Source organism: Lactuca virosa, chromosome 5 (genome assembly GCF_052849685.1).
Source record: "Lactuca virosa cultivar CGN04683 chromosome 5, Lactuca_virosa_CGN04683_v6, whole genome shotgun sequence".
In the NCBI taxonomy this organism is placed as follows: domain Eukaryota; kingdom Viridiplantae; phylum Streptophyta; class Magnoliopsida; order Asterales; family Asteraceae; genus Lactuca; species Lactuca virosa.
In genome coordinates, this window is record NC_136430.1 from 152,112,081 (window position 1) to 152,121,660 (window position 9,580).

At 42.0% G+C, this 9,580-nt stretch overlaps 2 protein-coding genes across 2 annotated transcripts; one reads left to right on the plus strand and one right to left on the minus strand.

Annotated features, from left to right (window-relative positions):
* Positions 1–529: 529 nt before the first annotated feature.
* LOC145111877 (uncharacterized) lies at positions 530–1,726 on the minus strand. Its single transcript, XM_079048122.1, has one exon. It carries the CDS (start codon positions 1,724–1,726, stop codon positions 530–532), a length of 1,197 nt encoding a protein of 398 aa, XP_078904248.1.
* A 5,858-nt stretch (positions 1,727–7,584) lies between these two features.
* Positions 7,585–8,543, plus strand: LOC145111878 (uncharacterized). The gene is made up of 3 exons (XM_079048123.1): positions 7,585–7,759; positions 7,814–8,313; positions 8,358–8,543. The coding sequence occupies exons 1-3, from the start codon at positions 7,585–7,587 to the stop codon at positions 8,541–8,543; spliced, it is 861 nt and encodes a 286-aa protein (XP_078904249.1).
* Positions 8,544–9,580: the final 1,037 nt, after the last annotated feature.

The following is a 9,580-nucleotide window of genomic DNA, read 5'->3' on the forward strand; positions in this document are numbered from 1 at the left end:
TCATGCAGAAATTCATATGTTCATCTTGAATTTGTGAAGAAATCGAAGATAAAAGCTAAAAGTCAAGATCAAAGCGAAGATTAAAAAGAAAAGAAAGCTAAAAACCCATGGGGAGATTGTTAGGACATAAGAAAAGAAAGCTATAAACCAAGGGGGGATTGTTAGGTCATAAATTGTGGTTTATACTTTGCTTTTCATAAGCTATTAAAGTTCTCGGTCTAGGACCGAAAACACCATGTTTTGGTGTTGTTTCGACCAAAATCACATGTGATTTTGGTTAGGCTTAATATTGTTTTGTTTGGGTTTTGGGTTGGGCTTTGGTTATTAGGTCTACGTATAAATAGTGTTATTTTAGTCTTGTAATGTGGGTGGGACGTTTTTGGGGGCTGCCATAAGCTTAGAATGTGATTTGGAGAGATACAAGAGAGAAATCCAAGTGTAATCAAGAATCTTATGTACCTGACTATTCATCTATAATAGTGTGCATTGAAGATTAAACATCTTGTTCTTATTTATATTATATCTTACATCATTCACTAGATTGGGATTCTGCACCATGATAGTGAAATCCAATTGATACGTAGCGTTTTGGGGACTTATAGAAACCTTCAAGCGATTGGACTTTCTGATCGATCTTCGGAAGAGGATAACAATCCTTTGGGCAGGCGTTGTTAAGATCTGAATAATCTATACACATTCGCCATGCCCCATTGGCTTTCCTTACCATGACCGGTTTTGCTATCCATGTTGGGAACATTACTTCCCTGAGTATGCCAGCACTCACCAGGTCGGCCACTTCTGCGTTAATAGCCTTATTGCAGTCTGCCGCCCGTCCTCGCTTCTTTTGCTTCATGGGGTTACTCCCAGGTGCGATATTGAGGCTGTATTCTATGACCTGTTGATCGACACCTGTCAGATCCGTTGGCTTCCAGGCGAAGATGGTGGAGTATTTCCTCAGGAGCGCCACCAGCCGTGCCTTAGTTTCTTCTGTTAAGTGAGCACCGATTCTCACGAGCTGCTCTGGATACTCCATGTTTATCTGGTGTTGCTCGGTGGAACATCCCTCCTTATACTTCTTTGGCGCGTGCACGAGTTGTGGGGCGGCTATGATTTGGTGGCAATGTTGTGCTCTGCTGCTTGTGGAAAGGACCATCGCCGATCCCTGGCATGTGCTGACTTTAATGATGCCATGTATCGTTGATGGCATGAGATGCAGTAATGTGATTGCTGATCGCCCAAGCAGAATGTTTTGTTCTTCTAGGTATCGGATCACAGAGAATTCAACTGTCCTTGTGATTCGGTCCCTTTCATCGTGGCTGACCAACGTTAAGGGCAGCCGAACGGTACCTAGTGGCCACAAGCTATGCCCGGTGAATCCTACTAATGGTCCACCAGTTGGGGTTTGGAGCCCTTCCTTCCACGTATAAGGTAGCTGCCGAAAATAGTGTTCATAGAGTATATCAAAGCAACTACCGTTTTCAATGTATATTTGGTGGACCTTTGTGTTACGAACGAACCCTGATATAAGGAGTGGGTCTCGTGGATCCCAATTTGATGGTCTAGGATCGTTGCTCGAGAAACTGATGTTGAGTAGGTTTCTCGAGAGTGCCTCAATCTCGCTTTCTGCATGGTGAGGTGCGTTCCTCTTACGGGAGTTAGAGATAGTGAATACCTTAGTGCCGTCAAATGGATTCGTCTGCAACAGATTAGGATTTGATATCGTCATCTAATTTTGTGAGATATCCGATGACAATTGTCGGAAACAGCTCTGGAGGCCTGGTTCTGCTGTTCTTATCGTGATTGATGGGATCTGTGTTATCAGCACCTGGGATGGTTCGTGTGTTTCAAATAGATCTTCTACTGCCATTCCAGATACTGTTGGGCTTAGATCCCCCTTATACAAAGAATCGACGTCGTCTATTGGTTGTATCACTCTGAGGATACGTCCGGATGACGCCAAATGTTGTGACATGTTCGTAGATGGTTTCGATGCTGAACGATGGATCCGAATTGGGTGCTTGCCTGAGAACACAATCACAAAAAAATCGTTAAAGGACGACCGGGTGTTCTCCCGGGACGTCACTCCGACGATCGAATTAGTTTTTTTTTAGAGAGAGAAAGAGAGAGAGAAAAAATCTGGGGGTAATATTCATAAGAGAGAAGATGAATCCCTTCCTTGAGGCGGAAGAGATCCTTTTGTACCTGTTACTAACGGATCGTGGGGACCGTGCCTCGTGAGCAAGAAACGTGGCCTCTTCTTACTGGGAGAGGTATTAATGTTACCTAACTATCAGGCGACGTCAGTTCTCGGCGTCACCTGGGCTATTTGTTGCCTTCTCATTGGTTGTGAGTGAATGAGAATATCACATGGAATGTTCTTACCCTGTGATGATAAATGAGTTGCTGCCCTGGCCTTGGCTCGCTTAGACCAAGACCGGGTCTTAGCTAAGGTAGTAACGTTTCTGTTACCTTTTACGTTACATTTAACGTGTTCGTTAGGTAGCGTTAACAATATATATATATATATATATATATATATATATATATATATATATATATATATATATATATATAGACACACACACACACAAAGTTATAGCCCGTAGGAACCACGATTACAAAAATAATTAAATTTTTATAGTAAAAACTAATAATTATTAATCAATTATTTTCAATAAATTATTAGTTAAGAGATTTATATTTTTTTATATATGTAAATTATAATCGTTGATTCAAATAAATATGTTAAACATAGTATTTGTAATGCTCATAAAACGTCGATTGAAGAAAATATATGATAAAGTAAAACCTATGAATTTGTAGCAAATTTCGAAAATTATTACCTATTTTAATGGGATTTAGTTACATATATAATTACTACCTTATTTTATTCTCAAATGGGTATACTAATTTTGACTGCTATATGTTGCTACGTTTTCATAACATATTTTCATCTATTTGGTTTAAACTAAAAACTGGTTTTCATAACATATTTTCATCTATTTGGTTTAAACTAAAAACTGGTTATTTGTTTACAGATACAATAAGAAAGAGTAGATTAATGTTTTAAAGATTAAAGAAGAAAAAGAGAAGACATTAAGACATGCACCTGTTTTTATGAATCACTTGCAAAAGTTATCACCAATTGAAAAGAATACAACTTGAGATGAAGAATTGCTGTAACATATGAATATCATGTATTATTATTATTATTGCTCTTAACTTTATCAAAAGTTGCACAATTGGTCCCTTGAGGAAAAACGCTTCGCATTTTGGTTGTACGCTGCACGTACTTGAGGGTACGCACAACGTACTTGTGTAATGTGGAAACGCGGATGATCTGTTAGTACGATGGGCATACGTGCGGTACACCGGGCGTACTAGCTCTGTCACTAAACCCTAATTTTAAGGGTTGCTCCCTATTAAACAATCTTATTATCCCCTTTGGACTATCCTTATCAGCCACCATTCCCTCCTCAAACCCTAATTCTGAGTCTAAGTTGTTTATGTGAATTTTGGGAGTTTATTAAGTGATTTTGGTGCATATTGTTGACGAAGGAGGCTAGAGAAGAAGGAGTTATTGCTTACAAGCTTGTAAATCCATAAACCTTTCCTAGTTGTGCATCTTTTTCATGTATAAAGTTTATACCTTGATGAATTTCCTATTTGATCTCCATGGTTGAGTTTTATGAGCTTTTTGTCCCCATGATTGGATCTTTATGAGTTTGGAGCGCTCCAGAGAATATTAGTTGTCCTTTCATGCATTTTAGGACTTTTAGATTCATAAAAATGGTTGCTTGATCATTTCCTATGGCCCATGCATGAGTAAAGCAACTTAGAGTGTGATGAAAGTTAAAGTTTTTTGTTGCATTGGGTCCTTCTTAGCCATGCAAAGGCTTAAATTCGACGAGTTTATGGATTAAGACACTTTAGGATGGTCAGATCTGAAGTTGGGTTAGATGTCTTAGCGAATCAGACGGAGTACGTTGGGCGTACTCCTGGCTACGCCCCACGTAGCTGGTTTTATCCCCGATTAGTCGCTGATCGCGTAGTACGCCCTAGGTAAGGAAGAGTACGCCCATCGTATGCGTTGGGCAATTGACTTTCGTTATCTTTTGACTTTTGGTCAAGATTTAGGGTTTTGGACCGTGAGAAGGGCAAAATGGTCTTTTTCCCTTAAAGGACCTAGTTATGGGATTTGACCTCACGGGTTGAGTTTTAGACCTTAATTATTAATTAGGGTTAATTATTTTGATGGCTAGGCGAAGTCTAGTTCCGACAGTTCGGGTGTGAGATTTACTTATCGTAAGTATCAGGTGAGTCTCCTCACTTATTCTTACCTGTGTGGTAGAATAGATGTGTTTGTGATGACCAGTTGGATCTAAATATTATTTTGTATTATGTTGCGTATGTGTGACTGAGACTCTGGATAGTCTCTAGGGTTGCTGATAACCCTTCGGACGTGCTGTTCGGTTTTGAGCATAACATCATTCCTATGGTGTACATGCAACCCTAATTGCTTTGGATCTAGGTTTTCCTAATTCGAACATACAACTATGAATACCAAAGCAATAACCCTATGACTAGCATACATACATCGAAAATCACATATGATTAGGGTTAGAATCTTTACCTCTCTTGTTATGTAGCAATAACTAGTTTAATCCTTCTTGATCTTGACTTCTGAAAGCCTAGTGCCCCAAGTGTTGCATCTCTAATGGAGTCACAAACACCCAATGCAAGAAGATGACTTAGGAGAGAAGGATTTCGGCTAGGGTTTCTTTCTTGAATTCTTAGGCCGAAAATCCTTAGTCATGGGGTCTATTTATACTTGTGGCTGCTAGGGTTTTACGTGGAAACCCTAATGTGACTGCTTAGGCCTTAAGCAACCCATGGACACCTTCTAGAATCTCCTTGGACGAAATCCTTTATGGGCTTTCCATAGAATTCGTCCAACCTTATTCCAAGATGATCCATCAGCCCAATTGCAACTATCAATGATATGCAATATCAGTCCCCAATTATTTAATCAGTCTCTTTTGATCACCAAATTAACTCCAAATTAATTTCTGATCAATACTAATTAAATATATGATTTCCAAATAATAAATTAATCTTGTAATATATTAAAACCATTTTGAGTATCAATTTATTATTCACATAATAAATTCTACTCTCTCTCCTCTTGTCATCCTATCAAGTTGCATGAGTGAAGGCAACCCAAAAGGACCACGCTCATAATCAAATCAAGTAAATACCAAAAATAGTTATGGGCTTAGACACCTAATCCAACAATTCTTACCTGTGTGGTAGAATAGATGTGTTTGTGATGACCAGTTGGGTCTAAATATTATTTTGTATTATGCTGAGTATGTGTGACTGAGACTACGGATAGTCTCTAGGGTTGCTGATAACCCTTCGGACGTGTTGTTGCCCAGTGGGACTACTGATAGTCTCCAGGGTTGCTGATAAACCATAACTGTTTATTTATGATGTGTTGTATGTGGTATCTTGGGGAACTCACTAAGCTTCGTGCTTAAAATTGTTTATTTATGTGTTTCAGGTACTTCTAAGGACCGCGGAAAGGCGAAGGTCTGATTGTACACACTCGCTGGGAGATTTTTTACTGGGACAGTTTGAGAACTCTGATATTTTGTGAGAATGGGTGTTTTAGATAATTATGTGTTTGATAACTTGGTTTGTGAAACTTTATTTTTGGTAAATTAAAAATGAAAATTTTGGTCTAAAATTTGAGGTGTTACAATTTGGTATCAGAGCCCTGGTTTGAAGGATTTGGATGAACCTCAGGGTGATTCCAAACTCAAACTAAGGATCTGAATTTTTTGATAAAAACTTAAAAGAGAAATGAAGATTTTTATAGGAGAAAAACCCAGTGAAGTAGTGTGTACAATCAACCAGAGCTCGAGAGATAGTTTCCCAAAATTACATGCTAGATAGTGGTATGTTAAGGGTCCTGCAGGAATGGTGTGATTGTGTTGCCTGATTTGTGATGCCTTTAGCCTAGGAGTTCATTCTTATGAGATTGAATTTGTCATTGCTATTTGCTTAGTGTATGCTATATAATTGTACATAGTTAGGATTTTATTGCCTTAGAATGTCTGATTTAGCCTTTCTTCTTGTTCCTTGTTTGGTTGTGGATTTGAGGTAGAATCATTTATTAGGATGTCCACCGAGTCTCATATTGTGTACAATTGGTGTGCACGAAGCAAATAGCAAGGATATCGGAGATCTTGTAAGGCGGAGCAGTGCTGGGGAGCAGTCTAGAAGTAGTGTCTAGATGTCGTGGTTCTAAGGAACCAGCATGGCGAGTGTATAGTTGATATAAGGAAATAGAGTCCTTGTGACTTAGGGTCTTGAGAGGACGACTTGAGACAAATATGGGTTGGTGTGGAAGGTAGTATTGGGCCCATACTACTGGAAGCACTGGGTTCGTACACGGCTCAAGAAGGAACACTAAGGAACTAAGGAACTTGTAGGAATGTGCGGGTGTCGTTGTATGCTTTTAGCCTGATTTCTGATGCCTTTCTTGTGTGTTTCAGTATGGTGGTTACTCGAGGTTCAGGCTCCAACGACCACGAGAGGCCGAGTGCCAGCGATGATGATATCCCCAGGATTGTTGTCGCTGAGGTAGCCGCAACAATCAGAGGGGCTATTCCAGAAATATTTGGGTCTATGAAGACCATGATGATTGAGACTTTTGATGAGCGCTATCCTGCCGTCACTGAAGCTACTGTTGTCGCAGCCACTGCAGCTGTTGCTGCTGCGAGACCGTAGGGGGTGATTCGTTGTGGTACCAAAAGTTCAACACAGGAAGCTACCCGAGTTTGATGGGACCCATGATCCGATTGCTGCTATGAGATGGATCTCTGATAGCGAGGGATGTTTTTACACTTGCTCCTGTCCGGACAATCTGAGGGTTCGTTTCGCGTTGAACCTGCTTTGCTTGGGAGCGAAGGATTGGTGGAAGTTTGTGATGGCTGATTATACTATTGCAGAGCATTCTACGGTGACCTGGAAGAGGTTTACTAAGATGTTTAGGGATGAGTTTGTACCCATGGTTGAGCGGGAAAGATTGGACGATGAGTTCCTGTCTCTCAAGCAGAAGACAAAGACGGTGACTGAGATCACCAGGATGTTTCATGAGAGGGCGTTGTTTTTCCCTAAGTATGTGTCCACAGAGCAGACACATGTGAGTAAGTATTTGGGCATTCTGAGGAGAGATATCCATGATGTTTTGGCGAACACCACATATCGGACATTGGTTGAGCTGCAGACTAATTTCAGGAGGAGACAGATTGAGCTGCAGACACAAGCTAGGGATGAGAGGGAGACCTAGGTGAAAGATAGGAGGCCAGTACAGTCGTAGCCGATGACTAAGCAACCCAAGCCCGCTAATTAGAGAGCTGGAGGCTAGAAGGGCCGCACTTGCGGAAAGTGCGGTAAGGGACATGAGGGAACCTGTCGATCAGAATCGACTTGCTACCTGTGTAGAAAGGAGGGGCATTTGGCTAGGGATTTACCCAAGGGATTTCGGGTTTGCTCAATTGCTACCAGACGGGTCACATGAGGGATGAGTGTCCTCATCTTGCATCTAGGGCGGTTCAGTCTTCGGCCCCCGCGACCTTGCATATTACTGATGGCCGACAGGGAAAGGCTGAGGCACCGAGGGCTCGAGGGAGAGAATTTCAGTTGACAGTAGAGGAGGCCCGTGCAGCTCCAGACGTTGTGGTTGATATGTGTTCTTTATTACTCTACTAATTTATTTATGTTGCTTATATTATTGATTGTGTAGGTACTTTTCTTGTGAATTATGTGTCTGCGCTTGTGTTGTTTGACTCGGGTGCGAGTCGATCTTTTGTGTCATCATCCTTTTGTCACGGTTTTAGTATCACGCGAGAGACTTTGAGTAGGCCCTTGAGAGTCTCTACACCTGATGAGCTTCCGGTCTCTGCTACTGATATCTACCGAGATTGTGTGTTAGAGATCTTCGGTGTTGGTTATCCGATAGATCTTATCCCTATTGCGATGAGAGATGTCTGTGTGATCGTGGGTATGGATTGGTTGAGCCGGTTTCGGGTTCTGATTGACTGTGAACATCAGATGGTGACGGTTCGAGACCATAGTGTGGGAGTGCTGACTATCTATGGTGACTGTAATAGGTCGGGATCTGCCTTTTGTTCTGCCGCCAGGGCAAGACAAAGTTTGCATCATGGGTGTATGGGTTATCTGGCATATGTAGTGGATACTCGGGTTGAGGAGAAAGGATCAACCTCCATTTCTGATGTTCCTGTGGTATGTGATTTTCCTGATGTTTTTCCCGAGGAATGGAGTTTTAGATCGATCTGATTTCGGGTGCGGTGTCGATTTACATGGCATCGTACCGTCTTGCACCTCCTGAGATGCAAGAGTTATCCTCTCAGCTACAGGAGCTATTAGGAAAAGGGTTTATTCGGCTGAGCAGTTCTCCTTTGGGAGGACCGATCGTTTTCGTCGGAAAGAAGGATGGTTCACACCGTATGTGAATCGATTACCGGGAGGTGAACAAGCTGATGGTGAAAAACCATTACCCGTTGCTGAGGATTGATGATCTTTTCGACCAGCTTCATGGGGCATCTTGGTTTTCCAAGATCGATTTGAGGTCCGACTGCCATCAGATGAGCGTGCGAGAGGAGGATATTTAGAAGACGGCCTTCCAAACTCGCTATGGGCATTACGAGTTCGTGGTGATGCCTTTTGGGCTCACCAACGCACCGGCGACGTTCATGGATCTCATGAACCGAGTGTGCAGGCCTATGTTGGATCGGTCGGTGATCATTTTCATCGATGTCATTCTCGTTTATTCGAAGACTAGAGACCAGCACAAGGAGCATTTACGCGAGATTCTTGGGTTTTTGAGGATGGAGAGGCTCTACGCCAAGTTTTCCAAGTGTGACTTCTGGTTGCGTGAGTTTTAGTTTTTGGGACGCCTCGTCAACCAGAACAGTATCTTGGTCGACCCAACCAAGATAGAGGCAGTGATGTATTGGGAAGTGCCTAGATCTCCATTTGAGATTCGGAGCTTCCTCGGTTTGGCGGGATATTATCGGAGATTCATTAGAGATTTCTTGAAGATTGTTGTTCCTCTCACCAGGTTGACAAGGAAGGATGTTGTGTTTAGTTAGGGGCCTATGCATCAAAAATTATTTGAGACTCTCTGCCAGAGACTGTGTGAGGCAGCGGTACTTGCCCTTCCTGAAGGAGTTGAGGACTTTGTATTCTACTGTGATGCATCCATTGCAGGGTTGGGTGTTGTGTTGATGCAGAGGGGGCGTGTGATTGCATACTATTCAAGGCAGATGAAGCCTCACGAAGCGAAGTATCCCACACATGATTTGGAGTTGGGGGGGGGGGGTCGCCATCAAGATTTGGCGCCACTATCTTTATGGTGTTCAGTGTACCATCTACACGGACCATCAGATCCTAAGATATCTTATGGATCAGCCTAACCTGAATATGAGACAAAGGAAGTGGTTGGATGTAGTGAAACACTACGACTGTGAAATTCTGTATCACCTGGGCA

What these genes read in the sequence shown, in the direction of transcription:
- LOC145111877 (XM_079048122.1), bottom strand. Translation starts at nt 1,726, where the DNA reads ATGACGATATCAAATCCTAATCTGTTGCAGACGAATCCATTTGACGGC.
- LOC145111878 (XM_079048123.1), top strand. Translation starts at nt 7,585, where the DNA reads ATGAGGGATGAGTGTCCTCATCTTGCATCTAGGGCGGTTCAGTCTTCG. An exon ending in AGACGTTGTGGTTGATATGT is followed by an intron (nt 7,760 to 7,813) that starts GTTCTTTATTAC and finishes TTGATTGTGTAG; the next exon opens with GTACTTTTCTTGTGAATTAT. An exon ending in CCATTTCTGATGTTCCTGTG is followed by an intron (nt 8,314 to 8,357) that starts GTATGTGATTTT and finishes ATGGAGTTTTAG; the next exon opens with ATCGATCTGATTTCGGGTGC.